We start from the raw sequence: 22,122 nt of genomic DNA on the forward strand, positions 1-22,122 counted from the left end.
ATTTTCTGCGGACTTCGAACAGATTCACGTCAAGGGCATCTTTCAAGATTCACGTCAAGGGCCTGTTCCCCATGCACGACACTTCCTTTTTCACAGTCACATTGCACAAACACCTTCTCTCTCTCTCTCTCTCTCTCTCTCTCAGTCTCGCACAGAGTGACAATCAGGTCTTTCTCTCTCTACACGGAGTGACCATCATCTCTCAGCGTTCATCTCTTATGCAGTAACTTGCAGTTCACCTTCTATGATCTCGCTCTGCGTCACTCTTTTTTTTTGGGTGCCTCGGGACTCGGGAGTCTGAGAGCTGGTTTTTAATGGCTTCTCTCTTGTCCTTCTCCAGTACATAGATTGACCAGTAATACTAGAACAGTAATACTAGAACGTAGAAAGTCTACTGGCATCTTTCAAGATTCAGTCCCCATGCACGACACTTCCTTTTTCACAATCACATTGCCACAAACACCTTCTCTCTCTCTCTCTCTCTCTCTCTCTCTCTCTCTCTCTCTCTCTCTATGACGGTAGTTTCTCAGTCTCGCACAGAGTGACAAAGAGTGACAATCAGGTCTTTCTCTCTCTACACAGAGTGACAAAGAGTGACAATCAGGTCTTTCTCTCTCTACACAGAGTGACCTTCTCTCTCTTATGTCTCATCTATTGATCTCGCTCTGCGTCTCTTTTACTTAGAGAGAGAGAGAGAGAGAGAGAGAGAGAGAGAGAGGCGCCACTCTTTTCTTTTGGGTGCCTAGGGACTCGGGAGTCTGTCTGTTGACGTGAATCTGTTTGAATCTTGATTGCTTGCTTTGCGATGTGCATGTACAAAAGTTTTCACGTTCTGAGAGCTGGTTTTTAATGGCTTCTCTCTTGTCCTTCTCCATTACATAAATTGACCGGTTGGTAAAATCTTAGAGCGGAATCACACAGGCGCATCCACATGCCACACATATAGCACAAGACGATTTAAAAATTTTCTCATGTAGGAAAAGAGAGTCTTTTTAAGTGTTTTTCATACAATGCAAGCTTATGCTCGAGAGGCACCACATACCTAGCTAGATACGGTTGGGAGCAGGGAACCGCCAGCCCCCCCAAAATCTTTGCTGAAATGGTTAGGCATACCACGACGACTGCACTTTTGCTTCGACTAAGCACTTGTAACAATGTAAACATTATTACCTTGTGTTTCTCATTCTTCTTGTTGAGCTTCCTTTGTTCTTCATGCGGAGAGTTGATGACATCCTCCTACCTTGGGGATGGCTTCTTCTCGTTGAGGTGTGTGACAATTAATGGTCATACTCTATAGGAAGTTCACTCAATAGAGCAACAACTTTGTCTTCAACATCCTCTTGTGCTTGGATATACACTAGTTGTGTGTACAAACCCTTGAGCCTATTGACAAGGCTCAAGATGTCTTCCTCTTTCATGTTGATTCTACATATGTTCATCTTTAATGGTGCTTTGGAGTACTGCTTTCGATATTTCTCTCGAGGATCTTCCATGTAGTATACATTTAAGTCGCTTCATATAAAAGGAGACCACAAGTATTGCCATCCAAGGAGGTAATCGAGGTTTTCTTAGAGTAGATTGAAAGGCCATTGCCTCCTAGAAAGCTAAAAGTAATTCAAACAACGCTGCAAGGTGCTATAGGCTGGTAGAAAGGGGTAAATTGCCTTGACCATTGAGCACACATATATGGGAACCATATCCCTCAGGTTTATACTAACTTATACCACCTTCCAAACTTGGAAGACATCATTGGCATTACCTAGTTACCAACCCTATCAAGTCATTAATGAAAGTAATGCCAATTTTTTCCGTTTTCACACTGTAGGGAGGCTTTCTTGAGCTACCTTGTTGCTATATATGCTAGCCTCTTGAAATAAATTTCCCTTAGAATGATCTAGCTTTCAATTTCCTAAACTATTGCTTTACTAGGCACGAACAATGTGTAGACCAAGTGATTAGGTTGTGCGATGCTCTTTTCAAAACCTCACCAGTTTGTAATGAAAACACACCGTACTTATCCAAATTGTATGATATATTCTGAAATACACGTTCTTTTTCCGTACAAGGCCATATTGTACTTTTCCATATGATCGTATGATGACAACCTTGTTTCATGCTTTGTCCCCTTTTGTTTCGCTTTATATATGTACAAATATGAGTTCACTATTGCTTTTCACTTGAGTTCGGATCTCGAATTCAAATAATTTAAGAATGTACTAATAAGAACAAATAATTATTGGGTAAATTGTGTGACAGAACTAGTGTAGGATTAAGAATTTCAATCGGATAACGTTGGCCAACCCATCGTAAAGACTTGGGGAACAACCCCTAAGGGTTACATGTCACACGAGTTGTCAAGGGGGTTTGAACCCAAGACCTTGGACACAAGAGTCTCTTGCTTGCTCTATCAACTGTGCGAGCAACAGTATAGGCTTGATTTGCCTCTTGCTATTTGGTTAGAATCTCAATTTCAGGTGATTAATGAGTACTAATGATATCCCAAATTATAACATCGCTTATCAAAGAGCTTATTGGATTGGAGTCTTTTCTCGAGGAAGATCAACCATAGAAGCTTCATCTATCAATTGTTGAGCTAATGCATACTCTTGCCACCAAAATTCTCAAGACATTTAGCATCACTAGTACGGCCGGCCACCTTTAGCGGTCTCTCTCTCTCTCTTTCTCTCCCCCTCTTTATCGTGTGCACAGGGGCTTCTTTTAGTTTTGGAATTTAGCCTTCATGTTGTAGATTTTGACACGTGTAAAGGGCTCCTCCTTCCGCCATATTATGTTATAGTTTAGACATATTACTTTACACCTCCTTCCGCCATATTATGTCGGTTTAGACATATTATGTTAGTTTAGATACAATCTATTGCTAATCAGACGAATTGCTACAATGCTTCAAGAATGACAGTCGTTCTAATGAAACCATAGATTACAAAAATTTGAAAATCTGAAATGCCAGTGTAAGTCGCAAACGAGCTGAGCAAAAATGGCGGTTTGTGCAAGCAGTGCAAGATGGGGTGGATATTCTAAGCTTGTCAATAGGGCCGGCCAGCCCGCCAGAAGGGGTGGCGACCTTCTTGAGCGCCATGGAGCTGGCAGCCTTGTCTGCCGTGAAGGCGGGTGTGTTTGTGGTGCAAGCTGCTGGCAACGCAGGCCCCCTTCCTGGCTCTGTTGCCTCCTTCAGCCCTTGGATCTTCACATTCGGTGCCGCCTTCCACAACCGCTCCTACCACAACTCCATCCTCCTCAGCAACCATCAATCCATCAGGGGCTTTGGCCTTTCTCGTAAGTCTCAAAACCCTACGCACAGAACATTTTGCTACATAATCTATCTGGTTGCTCTACTTTGTTAGGTTTGACTATTGAGAGAGATGGTGCTTAATATCAGATCCTCAAGCTTTTGGTTTTTCGTGCAGCTGGCACAAAGGGGACTGCGTTTTACAATTTAGTGCTAGCTTCTGATTCGGCTAGGAAGCAACGGCATCGACATCGGAGTTCTTTTAAACCAAATGCTCATGAGACGCACGCAAACACATGCCAAGATCCCTCAATGTTACACGAGGATATGGTGAAGGGTCACATCCTAGTATGTAGGTAAGCTGAGAATGTCTATTTGGCATGTTTTTTGTTACACTAGTCTTGTCTTCATGAATTTTGCATGTTGCAATGTTTATTTTGATGCAGCATGCTCAACTGTATGTATTCTTATGCTTGGCATCTTGTACAGGTTAACACATCTTGAGTGTTAGGCATTATCTAACCTATTATCGTTGAAAATGTAGGTATTCGACAGAGTTCTTGACTGGGAAGGCATCATTGCGTGGGGTAATTGCAACAGCGAGAAAACTGCATGCAAGTGGTGTGATTGTTGTGGTGGATAAAGATACTGCAGACACTGACATAGAACCTTTTCCCTCCACTATACCAATCGTTCTCATTCCAGGTCTTGAGGAGTCATTGGTTAGTGATGCTTTGTTTACTAGCTTTGGTTATGTTAATATGTTATGTATGCATATTAATTAGCAAAAATTGTCTCAACCTAATACATGCCAACAAGTACATGTGCTTAATTGATCTAAACTTTAACAATGAAAATATCTGTATGGTTTTCAGTTTACCTCGTTGTACTGCTACTTGACTCTTCCCTAGTCACCTCTTCAATATCATGACTTGATGAATCTCAAGTGAATTTTGTTTGGATGACACTGGAATGAATCATACACAATAAAATTCTTGCTAATAAAGAAAAGTGATTTGCCAGTTTTATATTATAGATGTTCTAATTTCCTTTATCATGCTTCGAAACAGATGTTGCTGTCATACTTCACTACCAAAAGCAACCTTACAGTGGAAGCGAGGATAATGGGGGGTTTAAGTCCAACATATGACAAGCGAGCCCCTCAAGTGGCCTTCTACTCAAGCAGGGGTCCTGACCTTGCCAACAGAAGACTAATGGTGGCGGAAGTGATGAAGCCCAATGTGATGGCCCCTGGTGATATGATCTGGGCAGCTTGGTCTCCAATAGGCAATGACGACGATTATTTTACAGGTAATTAATATTTATTCATTTGAGGGAGATGATGGTTATATTGTCTTGTGGCTGTGTACCCTTAGTCTATAATCTGCAATTTTTTTATAAGTGATTGTGGGATTTTTGTGGACTCAATTATATATACACATATGTACACGTATGTACATATACACATGACCTCATGCCAAGGACATCATTAGTAAAGCTTGATGGGCATGCTTACAATACAATGTCTGTTTGCTCTCTATTTTTTTCTTGTTCGATGAACAGCACATGAACCAATGAGATCGTAGCCTTTTTTTCAATATTTAAGCAAAGTGATATTGCTCCAGAAACAACGTAGCGGATGCGCATTTCTCTGAATAGCAAGTGCTGTTGACTAAACATCCTATTGATCACCCATTTCTTGCATTAATTAGTATAATTCAGTCCATGTCTTTTGTAGGCTTCGCTATGACTGAGTCTCCTCTCCATCTCCAAGCTACGACAGAAGATTAATATTGGCACTTTTGTATAAGTGAATACTTCTGTGTGTTCTGGGGATGCATATATCAATGCCTAGTTTCACACTTGCCTGTGCAAGGATTTGATGCCCCAGTAACGAGGATTTTAATGAGATTGTCAGTTTTTAGTGGGTATTGTGGATATGTGATCTATTCTTCATTTAGAAGGGGACACATTGTGAAATTCATATTTGATATCTAAAAGGGCAAGTTCAGAAAATAAGAGCTCCGTGACCAGATGGCTCCGCACGCCAATGATGTTGATAGAATGAGAATGAGAGCTCGTGAATAACCTTAATGTATATAGCCAGCTTTGTACTATCGAGAAAGGAAGTTGAAGCTATCCAATTCTGTGCAGAGGCAATGAAAGTTGACCATGTGCGTAGAGAGAGAGAGAGAGAGAGAGAGAGAGAGTGACATTGTGAGAATGGATGTGGGGGTAACGTTGCATGTGCAAGTGCATGCATGCCTTTTTACTGAACAAAGTGGAACTGTTGTGTAGGGATCGGATTCCAAGCACCATTGTGTGACGATGAGAGTGTGGTAAAAAGTCGTAGCTGCCAGAAGCAACACGACAAGCTCCCTGCGAACTTTAGAGCAGAAAAGATGATGGGCTTGGTTTTTGCGTCATCTCAAAAGCAGCTTTTGCCGTATTGCAAAGCTTGGAAGCGCGAGCGTTGTCTTTTTGAAGAGTGTAGTGTCATCCTCTTGGAATCCGTCACCTTGTTCATATTTGGGAATCTAACACTCACAAGTCCCGCTGTCCCATTTCTCAAGAAGGTAAGAGGACTCCCCCACATTTCCAATGTCGAAGATTTTATATTAAAACTCGAGACTGTTTCTACACCGAGTAGTTCACCTTTTGGCTTACGCTCACAAGTCTCGTTGTCTCATTTCATAGGAAGGACTCTCAACCTTCAATATCAAAGATTTTATATTTGAAATTGTCCTTATATGCCATCTCCTCTTGTAACAAAAATGTAGAAGGCATTTACTTCCTCATTCTTTGGTTGGACCTCAAACCCACAACCTCTACATTGGCAGGTTGGTGTCCTAACCACGTGCCCGTGTGGGTTTGGTTGTCCAACACTCCACTTCGTAGTGTGATAAAGTGAACATGTGTAGGCAAAACTTAACTCGGCCCTAAAAAGTAAACTCAACTACCATCCAATGGACACTTGTTGTCTCGACAATCATGCCCGTGTTCACCATCATTGGTCCCACCTTTTGGACATCATTCAAGATCTTGTTTGATATAGTGATGAGGGGTTTCAACCAAGCATGTATCCCATAGTACTCCACCAGTGGTGATCAATTTGGTATGTTGAAATAACGAAAAGATAAATATTTCAATAAAAAATCACATCTTTGCATGTGAGGCACAATTCTTATTGGCCATCTATAGTGCACAATTGTGGATTGATGAGTACTCTTATAGTTTATTAGTCTATGAGATGCCCTTGGTAGTATAGTTTTAGGGCATCTCATGGATAGTTGTGTGAAAGAGCTCCTAAGTCATGGGAGTTTGAATCTACAATCACAACATTCTAAACAACTTCTCCTAGAGAAAGAATTGAGAATCATAACCTATCTAGAGGCTTTAAACTTTACGCGTAAAAACTATTCAATATAACACTACTCTCCCATGTAATATAAAATCACTAGGCCCACCAGAAATGGGATGTTGATACAATGTTCTAATGCTGATACTTTCCCAAAATAAAACGTATCTACAATGACCGTTTCTAGATTTTAGAATCTACATGCACCCACAAAACAAAGCAATGAATCTAAAGTAAGCGGCTCTTCTACTTACCCAAAATTAAAAGTTGATCTTCACTAACGAATAAAAATATAGTATTTGAAAATTGAAACTATTTTCAAAAAATGAGACATACACCAATAATAGAATTTCAACATACTTCCCTTGTTCCACATTCGCCATCCTCCAATTTGTCAATGGGTTCAACATGCTAACTGATTCATGCATCACATCATTTGACCAAAATCAACTATATTTCAAGAGTCTACACGCTGATCAAATTTTGAATGCAACTACCTCCCCAAAATTTTTTCTCTCTGTAAAGGGCCAGAGCAAATTATATTAGAAGAGAAACATAAGTACAGAGTTCTAGGGGAGGTTTCCCATTAGAAAAAATACAAAAATTGACAAGTGCTGACTTCCTAGTTTCAAAATAACTCCAGTACATGATCATGTAGAGCAGCCTAACCTTTAATTTCAGCTTCCTCCAACCTGATCATTGCCATCTAGTAGAGCATTGATGACCTGTTGTATATGCGTAATCATGCGAATTCCATTTGCATACTGTCTCCTGAGTTTCTCACCGTCAGTCTTGCATTTTCTGTAATTTGGCACAAGATTAGAGCTGATTTTTTTTTTGGATCATTTGGAAGGCAAGGAATGGGAGGGTCTATGATGACCCTTACCATACCAAATATTTGAGGTTGTTGTTTGCTCATTTTAATGTACAGGTTACTCAACTCAAGCTGGATCAATGTAGGATTTATGAGGCCAACTACAAGGTGCTCAATGATTGTATGTGATATTACAACAACATCAACAAACAACAGAAAGTCTTGTTGGATGGGTCTTACTTCCACCTGCAAACAATGCTAGATGATCTCCCCAAATTTAAATTAAAAGGACCCCATCTCTATATTAAAAGTCCACATGCTGACTTGTTGAAATCCATGCATCAAGTTTCCCAATGCAACTCCCTTCCCAACGAAACAAAAGATGCTTGCTTCATCTAGCAATCATACACTCTGGTTCAATATGAAAATTGTTAACATGGCTACCAATGCTTCTAGGGACCTGTATTATTAACCTTAAACATCCACACTTCTAGCACCATGACTCATGGCAAACTGCCTAACAACTTTTCAGATACATTTACAGAAATCCGCCATCGTCACAAACTTCAGTTAACTCTCACAAACATACTTTGTAGACAATCACTACTTCATCTATGTATTCAGAGCACCAAGTTGACAAGAATACAGAAATGAATGAAGACAACAATGGTTGACAAAACTGTATTCACTTCCTTGACATAGATAGAATCCGCCATTACATCTGCTGCATCAGCGTATCTCTCCTCTCGCTATGCCCAAACACCCTTTCACATAAAACATCACATTCCTTCACTAAGATTCCAAAAGACACATTATCCTATTAAGGTCCATTACATAAGTTAAAACCCAAAAAGACTAATCCGCTGTGGTGCAGCCTTAACACTTGGCACAACCCGGTGGCTTGAGCCATAGGCTGACCTCGGACGCACTATCCCTTGATCCGCCTTCAGCCACTGTGCTTTTCTTCATTTACTCCCAGCTTTTGTTCCTCTTTATCAAGTGCAGCATCTCTCACAGGTGACTCCCCAGCAATGGGTTCGGCATCAACATGCACAACAAGGATTGAACCCTCTACAACTACATCCATACCGCCCTCAAGAATTTCCTGCAATTGAGCACCTTGTGCTCCCAACTGGACTTCAGACTTCTGCACTATCAACTCCTTTCGGATAGCCTCAAGAAGCAACTCTAATTTAGCATTACGAGCTCGCAGCTCCGCATTCTTTTCTCAAACCTTGTACTCCCCAACAGCTTCAAACCATGATTTGTATTTGTCAATCGGTTTTGCCATATGCTCCTAAAAAAGCCCAGCTGTCTGATGCCATAACTCCTTGGTGTAGTCAAACACTTCCCTCTTCAGAGTGTCCACATCAGCATTAGCAATTAAAACTCCACTAACTCCTTGGCCATCCAAAGTGGCTTTCTCAAGATCCACTAATGGAGTCAATCGGTTCATCAAGAAATTATTATCATCAATCAGATGTGCAACGTTATCTTCAACCTCCTGGAATTGTTTTTGGGTAGCATCCTTAAGTCCATCCGCCCACAGTTGAAATTCTTGTGCAGTTCCCGCCATATCTGAAATCCTATTCCGCATGTCCGGGCGAACTCATCTTGCAATGATGACTTCTCCTTCAACACTTCATCCACTCTGCTCTGCAAATGACTGACTTGGCGTTCCAGACTATCTATTCTTTCCCCTTCAGCCCTATGAGTCTCCAAAGTCAAAACCATGGCCTCTGGGTTGCCTTTAATGCCTGTGTAACCGGAGTCCACTCCCCTGAGCTTTCCCGAGCCTTCCACGGAAACAAAGTAATGGTACGACTCTTAGTGTCAATGTTAGACATGCTTGTTATCAAAGGAAAAAGTGGCACCTTCCCAACCGACTGCAATTTCTCATCAGTGCATACTGCAGATTTAATCCCTTAACCCATTGCAGCGTTAGACTTATCCCCAAAAGGCATATCCCAATCCAACTTCCGTTGTTTAGCTTCACTAATACTTTGCACATCCGGACCTTTGACAAAACTGGGCGGCGGTGGAGTTAAGGGTACCTGCAACACATGGGAAAAGATAGCTTCCAGGTAGGGTGCAACTTTTGTAACAAAAGACAACCTACGCTCATCCCGTGGCTCTGCCAACTGCAATCTGTCATATATGAATGACGCCCAATCCACCTTTTGGCCCCGCTCAGCATAGTAAATAGGGGTAAATGCTTCTTTGGACATTTAGGCTCTTTTAGCCAACAAGAAAACCTTATCCATATACCAGAACATGTGAATACTATGGAGTTTCCCGCAATTTCGCACCATGTAATATGCCATGCTACCTTCTAGCTGGCCAAACTCTGACCTCATCACCACGTCTGTCACCTTCTTCATTTTATGCAAAGGATTATGAGAAACCTGGAAGACTTCCGGCACCAACTTTGGGAAAATATCTTTTTCTTCCAGGATGTACCCAGCGTTTTCCCTAAGGTGGCAGAGCTGTTGTCTTGCACGATCATTTTTCTCCCAAAGCGCCCAAGGTAGGCACGTATACGCGTAAAGACGCAGCCAAACTTCAGTGTCTCGATCATGAACATAAAACTTTTCATCAACTTCCATCTCCTCCAATGCGTCTTCACCTCCCGAATCTGCACCCTCGCTCTCCTCCACACTTTGTATGCTCTCCCTGCGGGTGCGCAAAAGCTCTGCCATAGCCATCTTCATAGAAAGCGTCTGCGGCATCTCTTCACCACTAAGCTCTTGTTGTTTAGCATCCGCGAGCTTCCTTACGCTATCACAAGACATTGCTTCTATGGTGATGGTGAACTGACGAACAGTGTCAAAGCTACCTTTGGCTAAAAGCACAGGATGCTTACATGCGAAATAATAATGACCTTCTAACTAAAAATTTGCGCTGCCTACCCCATGATGGCCCTTAATCTGAGATTGCGTGTTAAGACAATGCGCACGTGCAATGATGAGACCCCTCACTTCAAGGGAATCTCCCTTGAAGATATTTCATCCCACGAACTGATGACATCTTGGATGACATACCCTCGGTAATGTGTCACACAATACATTTCCGCTGCGGTTTATTCCCAAAACAATTCCCCTATCAAAACAAAATCCGATTACATTCCGCAGCACTGACTCACTGCCACACACGTCACATTCCCCAGTATCCTCCAAAGATTCCTCCTTGCACTCTGGCACTGGTTGCACCCATTTCACTGCAATCTCCTCAGCTTTATTCACCATCCATTTTGCAATTTCAAGAATCTCCCCTTAAAATTCCTTCAACCTAAAGCCATTGATTGGTTTCAAAATAGGTGTACCAAAAACATCTCTCAATCTGAACGTGGCTTGGCCCAACTCTTCCACAATTTGATAAGGCCCAAAATATCTTAGCTTCAATTTCCCTGGGTGTGGGCCCAATTTTGAAATGTACAACATCACCCAATCACCCTTCTGAAAATTTTTGAATTTAATATGCCTTGTCATCCAAGCCTGTCTCCTCTTTTGTCCTATATCCGCTACATAGGCACTTTGAATCCGATCCTCATACAACTTCAACAACTCTCTTTGTCTATGCAACACACAATCCTCATGGCTCAACCTATGTTGAACTGCCAACCTCAGACTTGGAATTACATACTCCATGGGAACAACAACCTCAATCCCATAAACCAATTTAAAAGGTGTCATCCCTGTGGCAACCTTGTATGATGTACAAAATGACCATAAAACTGAATCCAATTTGTCATCCCAATCCTTTCTATTTTCTGAGACAATCTTCTTCAGGATCCTCACTAGAACCTTGTTGGTACTCTCAGCTTGTTGATCGTTTGCCTGCGGATGATATGGGGTTGACTTCTTGTGCAAAATCATATGTTTTGATGTCAACTCTGCAATCACGGAATTCAAAAAATGCACACCCTGATCTGATACGAACTCAATGGGACATCCAAATCTTGTCATAATGGTATACAAGAATCTAGCCACACTAGCTGCTTTATTATCCCTCAAAGATACTGCTTCCATCCATTTGGTAGCATAATTTGTTTCAACCAAAATATACCTTGCTCTTGTTCTGCTAGCTTTTGGTGATATTGGCCCAAAAAAATCCGATCCCCACTTCTGAAATGGTTCAAGTGGCAACACTGGGTGATCCTGCATCCTATCCATTGAAGTCGGTTGTCCAATCTTTTGACATTGCAAACATTCTCTTGCAAACTAATGTGCATCCTTGAGCAACAATGGTCCCACAAACTAGCTTGCATGATTTTCCTCCCTGTTATCTCTCCTGAAAAATGTCCTCCTGCTGTTCCATAATGGGCCTCTTGTAACACTGCCTTTTGTTCCTCATTAAGAACACATCTCCTAATGATCTGATCCGCTCCTTTTCTATACAATGCTCACGCAATAATCAGAAATGGCCTACTTCTCAATGCAAACTCCTTCCTCTGATCAGATGACATACTAGAAGGCAACACTCCATCTGTCAAAAATTGCAACATTTGGTCATACCAATTGTCAAAATTTTATCCCTGCACATGAAACAAATCCGTATCTGGGAATTGATCTGACTCTCCTGGTGGATCTTCAAAATGCTCCAATCTACTAATATAATCCGCCACTGCATGCTGATTCCATGGTGTACTGGATGCCGATTCCTTGGTGTATGCAACACTGTATACTCAAACTCCTGCAATAAAAGAATCCATCTGGCAAGTCCTCCCTCCAGCTTGGGCTTCTTAACCAAGAAAATAAATGCCTAATGGTCCAGATGGAAAACTACGTTATTCCCTAGCAAGTAATGTTGAAATTTCTCCAAAGCAAACATCATCCCTAAAGCTTCACGCTCTGTAACTGTATAATTCTTTTCAGCTAGTTTCAACATGCGACTTGCATAATATACGGGTCTGAACCAACCTCGGATCTTCTTCTGCATCAACACTGCTCCTATTGCAATATCCAACGCATCCACAAAGACATGGAAAGGCAACTTCCAATTTGGAGGTTGAATAATAGGTGAAACCACTAACATCTTTTTCAAACACTCAAAAGCTTTCTCTTGACCATCTCCCCATACAAAATCAATATCCTTCTTTGTCAAATGAGTCAAAGGTGCACTAACATCCACCAAATACCTCAAATTCCGATTATGCCATTTGATTTGTCCCATAAACCTCGAAATCTCCTTCACATTGCCAGGTGCTACTGCCTTCTGTATGGCACTGATCTTATGGAAATCCCTTCCTTTGAAATGATATTCCCTAAAAGTTTTCCTCTTTAGACTGCTATTGCACACTTGTATGGGTTCAAAGACATCCGAAACAATCGGCATCTCTCCAAACATTTCCTCAAAGATTCTAAATGGTTTTTCTTCTCACTAAACACAGAAAAATCATCCATAAAAATCCTCATGAACTTTGTCAAATAAGGTTCAAAAGTTTTAAATGCTGCTTTTGAATAAAAAGGGGGTCCATTCTTCAATCCAAAACTCATCACTGTATATGCAAAAGCTCCCCACTCAGTAATAAATGATTTCTTGGCTACATCCTCATCTGCCATCCGAATCTGATTATACCCTAAAAATCCATCAAGAAAACTATACATCTCATGGCCTTCTACATCATCCAAAATAGAGTCCACAAAGGGCAATGGGAATGGATGTGCAATGGTTGCTGCATTCAATTTCCTGTAATCCACACAAACACGAATTTTTCCCAACTTCTTGAGAACCACTACTATAGGTGACAACCATTCCGCTTGATCAATTGGAACAATAAATCCCACTTGGAGAAGCTTATCCAACTCCTCTTTAACCTGCTGAGCATAATTGGGGTTCATTCTATATCTCTGTTGAATCATTGGAACTGCATCCTCCTTCAAATTAATATTGTGGTTGTACACCTTTGGGTCCATGCCCTTCAAATCGAGATAGTCCCAAGCAAAAACATCAACAAACTCTTGCAACAACTGCTGTAAATCCTCCGTAAATGCATCATCTAGGTGAACACTAGTTTTAACAGCTTTGGAACTCCCTTGAGATCCCAAATTCAAATCCTACAAATCATCCTCCTTCACTCTAGAAACCTTCTCCATCAGCTTATCATACAGGAACTCTGTTCTAAGGACTGCCTTTTTTGGTGCAATATCTCCCTCTGAACTGTCCTGATCCTCTCTATCACCACTGTGACTGAATTTTGACTGTTGGTATGACTTCTAATCTGCATCCGCTGCTTTGAACTTAACAGGTGACTTCCGCAACAGTCCTTGATTCCCATACTTCTCAACAATTTTCCCATACTTCTAGTCAGCTACCAGGTCCTCTTTGTGAAATTTGAAGCATGCGGTGTTCAATGATTGTATAAAGACTGCTACAAGGTCCAAGTCTGTGAGATGATGTTGATGCAATACCCAACGTGAATCAAAGTTTAACCACGCTATTTCTGCAAGCACTTCACGATCGACTTTGATATGACTCATTTCTATAGTGTTCAACAAGTACAAGTTACTGGGGTCACGAATCCTTGACAAAGCTATGCATACCTCTTTATTACAATGCTTGCAAGTTGTGATACACGGATTTGTTATGTCTATCCTTGATATGACTCATTTCTATAGGGTTCAACAAGTACAAGTTACTGGGGTCACGAATCCTTGACAAAGCTATGTACACCTCTTTATTACAATGCTTGCAAGCTGTGATACACGGATTTGTTATGTCTATCCTTGCAAGCGTTTGTGTAATAAAGATGAGACACTAGCTCCTTATCCAAAGGTTGTCGCAAGTACAGGTTGTTTAGGACATCAAGGTCTTCTTGTTTGTGCTGCCCCATGCGTACTTTGTTTAAGATGTCTAATAAACAAAGGTTATTTTTCCGCACCGGCTGCCTAAATTCATAGCATTGTATATTTTCATTCCAATATGATGGGTGCAAAGAGGTTAGCGTGGGATACTCGGAGAAGATCCATGAGTCCTTCACTGGACTTGCTTGGCACAAGTCCTCACACATGATGATGTCCACGCCCCCAAATGGTTTGGAGTGGTTGTGTTTAATCTCACGTAGCCGCATGTCAGTAGTGACCAATGTGTTCAGACCAATCAGAAAGACCACGTCCAAAACCACAAGTTGCGATATTGGGTAGAAAGCATGTCTAGTTTCTTGCTGCTCAATGCAGAGTAGTTGCATAGAATAATAGGCAAATGAAGGGCAGAGTGGATGGTTGTACCACCTATGTTGAAGGCAGTCTTGTCGGTATAGGCCACCAAAAGCGCACACGGGAGCTGTGAATCAAGTGTGACACCGTGTGAGTAAAACCGCAACAATGCTTGCACAAGAAGGAGAAAATTGAATTTTTTCCCTGTTCTAGCATTCCTGGTCAAAAAGAGGTGCATGTTGTACTCAGGGATTGTTCTTTTCTTGAGCATTATGTCTTCCAGTAGTATGCGTTTTTGGTTGTTCATTATCCGGACCAAAGTGTGGTACTCTTTGTTCCGGCATCATGTTGTATGTTAGCATGGGCTTCTCAGTGTGTTTCGGGTTCATTGATTTGAACCCCATGTTGCTGCCAACATCATACAATGTTGTGGCATCTTGTTGTGCTATATCTTTTGAGGATGTTGAGACGGGTGACGAAGCTTCACATTCTTTGACAGCAGGAATTCTAATGGAAACTAGCCGTGTCTCCAACAAGTTAAGTTGTCCAGTACAAGGCAATTGCAGAGACAATGGCATGTTCACAAAACAAAAGGAATTAGATAAATCCTTTTCGGAGTGTTCAGGAACAATGCAAACACAATAAACGTCCCTTGAAGCAAGCATTGTCAAAAACGACATCATTATGCTCCAAAATGGCTCGAGCTTGGGCTGAAATGGTTTTAAGGGTTTGGTTTTGGAAATTGACTTAACCATTTTTTACAATACTACATCTCCTACTTGTAAGATAGAACTTGTTTTTTGAGCTGATACTTATCTCACTAAATTGGCTAAAAAGCTATATTATATTTACTTCGTACTAGCTTCTGTTATGTTGCTCTTTTTCTTATTCGTGATAATGCTAAAAGTTGCTACACATCCGCTATTGAATATGAGTGGCAATACATGCTCGGATTGTATATGGAGCTAAAGTATGGCAGCACATACCGGATTGATTAAGTTGGTTCCAAGATACTTGTTTTTTTTTCACATACGTTGATGTTTTTTGATATTGTTCGGTGACTTACCATTACTTCAACAGGGAGATTGAGTTCTATAGGGATTGGCTGGGTTTGAACCTCGGCTATTATATAAAATTTGTTGGTCTTCATTGGCTGGATTCCTAAAAACACTCAAAGTATATAGGAGCTGACTCTAACCTAGCATCTTGCAGTATATACAATAGTGCTTCTAGAAGTTGGTTATAAAGGCCTCGGTATTATAAGGAAAGTCATATAAACTCCCTTTATACTGATCTATTCTGGTTTTTCTTATGTCGTATCTGTCTCGGACCAGGTCTGAGTCTGATCGAAGGACTGACTCACCTAGGGCTTTATGTTTTTTAATAAAAACAACAGTTTATTTATGGCTAGGGATACAGTATAACACACATGACATGATAAGCATTGATATTTCTTGAGGAATATAGTCTTTTTATATATATAAAATATATAAATCTTAACAGGGGGAGTGTACTCAGATTTATAAATTTGTAAAAATCTTCATTGATCCTTTTTTGAAGATATCTCAGGGTGATTTTAAAATCGGTTCTTAAAGTAGGATCTGTTCTAAATGTTTTCAAACCACAAGGATGAGGTTGTCCTTAATTGAGCTGGGTTTTGGCTTGAGATTAACTTTACCTACCGACAATGAGTGAAATTCTCTCCTATCAGATCAAAAAAGAAGTTTTTCGTTTCTCCAAAAAACTTAGTGTAGCAAAAGATGTTTCAAAAAAGAGAGATATATATATATTAAATTGAGGAATAAACAGATACATAGCTGCTTTATGGGTGTTCAATTTCCTTTATCAGATTGGCAAAAATGCCAAAGAAAGGTTTATTTCAAAAGTGAACAATATACTTGTTAAGAACTATATGTTTTTTTAAGGTGACATGGATAACAACTGGGATGCCCTGCATCACCTGCGTACAGTCACGTGCTAACGAATTGTTTTCTTGTGGCTATGGGTGCAGGTGAGGGCTACCTTCCTTGATTAAATTGTCCAAGTCTTAACAAATGGAGGATATCTTAGTGTGACGCAAATTATCCCAGACTTTGGGTTTATGGATTCTTGAACTATATCTTGTTATCTTCATTACCTTGTACAAAATTTATTTTCAACTGCAAATAAATTATTGTGCAATGCCACTGTACTTTTCTAGAATTTTTGGTCTGTGAACAGCTAGTGTTCGTTTGCGTATATTTATATAGATTTAAAACTGCTACACACACACACCTCTCTCTCTCTCTCTCTCTCTCTCTCTCTCTCTCTCTCTCTCTCTCTCTCTCTCTCACACACACACACACACACACACACACACACACGTGCGTAGACAACGGGCAACTGTAATATCATGTTCTCTCTCACACACATACACACACAAAAAGAGTGAACACTCTAACTACTCTCTCTCGCTCTCTCTCACTCTCAAACACACACACACACACAACCTTGGGTATGCGCATAGGTTCGCTAACATAGATTGGACTCTCTCTCACACACACCACCAAGAATGTCCAGTCACACTGTAGGTTGAGATTCGAGTCTCATACGCACACATAGCCATTGGCCAATTGCGTTTCTTCTTCTTCTTCCTCTCTCTCTCTCTCTCTCTCTCTCTCTCTCTCTCTCTCTCACACACACACACACACACACACACACACACACACACACACACACACACACACAGAGTAACACGTGACAGAATCTTGAACCAATAGGTACTCTCTAAGAGCTCTTAGAAAAGCCATCCATATAGTACTACTATCTTCCCTAGTGTCATATACACACACATACTCAAGTGTATATGAATCTTTAGATGAGGAAGACAAATACTTGTAAGAGAAGCCTAATAACAACAACATTGTCTCCGTTTGTAATTATTTTCATGAGGTTGGATTTCTCTATAAATGCAATATAAAATGTTTTTTTTGTTAAACGGTGTCGCATTGAGTGAGAGTATTTAATTTAGATTACTAGAGTTTCATACAGATTTGAGAATTATTGTTTAACTTTATGGATATTTTTATTTGCCTGTAAGATGTTTCGTCTTAAGTCTTAATAAAAAATTCAAGCAATATTTTGATTTCAATTCAATGATTAATGGTTATTCTTATTAAAGTGGATCATAACCTTTGTCAAGATGTTCTCATTTGGGGATGTTGAATATATATCATTAACAACATTTCACAAGTTGAGAAAGCTAAATTCTTGCTTTCCAACATGTTATTGTTTCCATACTATGCCTATGCCAAGCTTGACTTAGAGAAATGACAACTTGAGATGAAGTTGTCCATGTATAAGGGTGACTTATTATTGACTCATGTTTCATCATACATATATTGTAAAGCCTTTGAGTTTCCACCTTTTTGAGTAGTGTTGATAAGTTTTTGGTATCAAATCTTCTTAAATATCCCTATTCATGAGCTATTGGTAGCTATTTCTTTGGTATTGCTAAAGATGATACCAATAGCTATTACCTTGTGAACTTAACTATTAAATTGCGGATTTTTGATTTTTACTATGTAGCTCATTTGGATAGAGAAAGTGTAACATAAATTATAGATATATGCATTGTTAACATAGAAGATATGTACCAATCGAGCCTATGTAAACTGCTAATCAAGAAACCTTTGGTTGGATACAATAACAATAGGGGTCACATGTGGTTTCAAATACCAAAGAAATGGCTTAACTAAAACATTCCCAAGAACACGATGTGGACACGAGGAAGTACAAATTGACTTTCTAGTGTGAATGTTTAGTGCACAGGATTTGTGAGGCCTTTGACCTGGGAAGTTCACTAAAGTATATGTAACATAGCACACGTGTTCAACATAATGGATTTTGTATTCTTGTAAAGTTACAGAAACATGTGTAGATAAGGTCTATAAGGGGTACTTTTAATCCATTCTAGTGAACGCACATGATATAGGAAAATTTTACATAATGAATGTTCCAGACCTTTGAACACATAGAAAAAGGGACACGGGGGGAGGGGGGTTGCTCTGATTACATCAAACGCTACACCTCTATCTCATGGCCATGCATTAAATAAGCCCCTATTTGTCATTATAAGACCCCAACGTGGGAGCTCTTGCTCTCTGTACATATAGCTTACATCCTTTTCTCATACTTATACACAATAGTGTTACAAATTTTTTCCATGTAAAGGCTCCCGGGGCCCTCAACAAGAGTTGCCACAAGGGTGCGCAAAATGGCCATCCAAAAGTCCCGGATGGCCATTTCGCGTGCCCTTGCGGCCACTTTTTTTGTTTTTTTAATAAAAAATTTAGTGTTGAACTTTTAAACCGTGATGCAAAAAACATCATATCTTGCTCGGATTCTCCAAAAATCAACGTGCAAGTTGGCAATCTCTTTAAAAATGATATAAAACAGACATTTCTTACGTTTTCCTTAATCTACGGGCTTCAACGAGCATTAAAACCTTGTTTTTTATTGTGTTAAGGACTGTATTTCCTACATACAAAACTTTCCCAAAATCTTGCTCTAATACCTTCAAAAGCCCCAGGGAGTGAGCTTTTGCTCTCTGTACATCTAACTTACAGCATTATCTCATACTTATACACCATAATTTTGTAAATTTTTGCCATGTAAAAGCTTCTAGGGCCCTCAACAAGAGTGGCCACAAGGGCGCGCAAAATGGCCATCCAAAAGTCCCGGATGGCCATTTTGCATGCCCTTGCGGCCACCTTTTTTTTTTTTTTGTTAGTGTTGAACTTGTAGACTTTGATGCAAAAAAATACATATCTTGCTCGGATTCTCCAAAAAACAACATGTAAGTTGGCAATCTCTTAAAAAATAATATAAAACAGACATTTCTTACTTTTTCCTTAATCTGCGGGCTCCAACGAGCATTAAAACCATGGAGTCTGAAAATACTCAATGAACCAATGTTTTTTATTGTGTTAAGGATTGTATTTCCTACATACAAAACTTTGCCAATATCCCGTCCTAACACCTTCAAAAGTGGCTTCCAAGGAGTGCCCTCGGTCAATATTTGAAACTGAAGGAAAATAATCAGAATGAACTCCTAAACTGTGTACAAACTTTAAAATAACCAAAATTTCTTTCAAAAAAAGTTATTACTAGAAATTTGAAAATAGACTTCCCTTGGACTTCCCACGACGATAGAAATCAAAGGGTTTAAGGAGAGATGTGGCATCGAGGTTTATTCCGTCAAGATCTCTTCTACTTTATCATGTCTTCTCATGTACAATCTTACCAAACAAAAACAAATTTACACTTTAAATGACTACAAATCTTATTTAACTTGTCAAACAATCTAAAATATGATAGACCTTGTGCGCTCCTTGCCGCACTGTCGAAGCAAGGGACTTGCCAATACACCGTATGCGAGCCACAAACGGCTCCAAGCACACAACAAGCCTAAACTAGCAAGCTCAAGAAAACAAAGGGTGTGTCACTCACCGCTCTACGCTCGCCTTCGTGGTGGATTCCTCGCCGCGATGAAGAAGAAGCTGCAGTCGTGCCGCGCTCAACCGCTTCGCCGCCGTCGTGCCTTCGTAATGCTCGATCGCACACACACTCTCCCTCTCTCTCTCTCTCTCTCTCACACACACACACAAGGAGGTGAAGAAGAAGAAGATGGAGATGGAGCAAGAGCACTCTTCAATTGCACAAATGAGAGAATGAGTAAAAATTAGGTTTAGTTGGCTTTTATAGGAGCTCACCCCATTCACACTTGGGCGCCCATGCTTAGCCAACTAATCCCTTGAATGTTCCAGTTAAAGTGCGCCTCTCATCGACGATCACTCTACCTTTCCTTATTGGACCGACAAGCCCGGTACCTGACTCTACCAAATACATAATACACGTCCGTCGTAGGTGATGGGGTGTCCGTGTGCCGTGAGGGTTAACATGCCCCCCTTCCTGATGTAGATTCCGTCCTCGGAAGCTATTGAGTTGAAGCTGGTTCGTCGAGGTGGAAGAGCATTTGAGATGAATGTCCTTAGCCTTCTTCAGTCACTGCAAAATCAAACAACATTGGCACAGTAATTGCATTCTCTTAAAAAGCATATGCAGTTTTAGGTAGACACATTGATTGGTAAAAGAATTTCAAACAATTTGATAGCAATGAACATTAAATTGCAATGTAATCAAATGCATAAACAGATGTAAAGGTAGAAAATTAAACAAGTATGGGGTCGCTAATTTGACGGTCGAAAGGCACTAGAGATCAAGTATTAATACCATGGGTAAGCTTCTTAATTTTCTGTGGTCAATTAATTTGTTTAATCGCGAGAGCCAAGTATTCATGTTCGAGGGCTGACTAGAGGCTATATCTAGAAAACTTTGTAGTTAAGCTACCATAAAAGGAATTTCTCATGAAATCATCGCCTGACTGATTACTTTTTCTTTGACCCCCCAAAGTCTTTTCACATTGATTCAATTATAAAGTGGGTGCTTATTTTGTATGCCTTGGGTTTTTTGCTTTTCAAGGAAAAGCGCCCACACTGGGAACCTCTAGGGCTCTAGTACCATAGGCGATACATGTGAGTGAAGTACCAAATCAAGCTGAGATTTCTCTTCCAGCTTAAAATTTTACATTGTGGCACTTTGATTTTTTGCTTGTTCATTTTCAGCATTTAAATTTTGTAACTTTGGGGGGTCATATAACACTGTTACCCTCCCCAGGCTCATCACATTAGTAAACTCCCTTTATAATACTTAAGCTAAAGGTCACTAGTGTTAAGCCCACTAGAAAGCCCTAGTACATTTCATACAATGCTGCCTAAATCGGATTAAGAACCTAAGTAACCATTGCTTATTAGGAAGGCATTCCCCATGGTATTAAGAGAAGATTTCTAATACCTAGCTTGGTCAAACTAGCTTAGTCGGACTGCTTGATTTTTACACCTAAACAAGTGATTATGACAAAAGATTGCATTGAATTAAATGTTTGATACTAAGCCAATGCGCTGAATAGTATGCTACCAATCACAATCAAAGCAGACAAACATGGATGCAAAAAGATAAGGGCAATGCTAATGGACAAGAAACACCTGTTTGTGTCGATGGTCGCGCTTGATTTGAAGAGTGAGTCGAGATAAAGATTCCATGAAGGTCCAAATACTATCAATAGCAACACGCTCCTGTACACACTAGGAAACAAAAGGAATACCTCCAGGAGGCACATCAGTGGGAAAAATTAAAACTCCTAAAAAACAAACTCAAAACACAATCTAGACCCCTAACCTACCTATCTGTCACCCCTTTTAGAATCAAGGAAAGAGGATATTATATAAACCGGGTCTAAGGCTAGGCCTCTATCCTCATCATCTAGATAAATAAAATCGTTGTCCGTGAGGCCATAGTCTTCCTCGGTCTCTATTAGTTCCTCTTCATCATCCTCTTGTGCAAGCATGCTAATCAAGAACCTCGTGATGCGTGGATACTCATCTTGTGCAAAAGAATAAGCATGTGCCATTGGAGACACATTCGCTACTGGGTAGGGATCACTAGTTAG

The 22,122-nt window shown here is 40.3% G+C and overlaps 1 protein-coding gene across 10 annotated transcripts; it reads left to right on the forward strand.

The window, feature by feature from the left end:
- The first annotated feature begins 917 nt into the window (after positions 1-917).
- LOC147439578 (subtilisin-like protease SBT2.2) lies at positions 918-16,703 on the forward strand. 10 transcript variants are annotated; one of them, XM_086485393.1, is made up of 6 exons: positions 918-1,266; positions 3,016-3,294; positions 3,426-3,603; positions 3,792-3,969; positions 4,318-4,558; positions 5,546-6,444. In XM_086485393.1, the coding sequence occupies exons 2-6, from the start codon at positions 3,096-3,098 to the stop codon at positions 5,983-5,985; spliced, it is 1,236 nt and encodes a 411-aa protein (XP_086341519.1). In that variant the 5' UTR covers positions 918-1,266; positions 3,016-3,095; the 3' UTR covers positions 5,986-6,444. The 10 variants fall into 10 exon arrangements, with proteins under 10 accessions (XP_086341519.1, XP_086341520.1, XP_086341521.1 ...); XM_086485394.1 differs by having other exon boundaries at positions 918-1,156; positions 2,969-3,294; XM_086485395.1 differs by having other exon boundaries at positions 918-1,102.
- Positions 16,704-22,122: the final 5,419 nt, after the last annotated feature.

The sequence above is a fragment of the Adiantum capillus-veneris genome, chromosome 16 (assembly GCF_014529385.1).
Source record: "Adiantum capillus-veneris isolate H3 chromosome 16, ASM1452938v2, whole genome shotgun sequence".
Taxonomy (NCBI): Eukaryota; Viridiplantae; Streptophyta; class Polypodiopsida; order Polypodiales; family Pteridaceae; genus Adiantum; species Adiantum capillus-veneris.

Coding starts and splice junctions, on each gene's coding strand:
- LOC147439578 (XM_086485392.1), top strand. CDS start 3,096: ATGGAGCTGGCAGCCTTGTCTGCCGTGAAGGCGGGTGTGTTTGTGGTG. Junction 3,295..3,425: donor CAGGGGCTTTGGCCTTTCTC/GTAAGTCTCAAA, acceptor TTTTTCGTGCAG/CTGGCACAAAGGGGACTGCG. Junction 3,970..4,317: donor CAGGTCTTGAGGAGTCATTG/GTTAGTGATGCT, acceptor GCTTCGAAACAG/ATGTTGCTGTCATACTTCAC.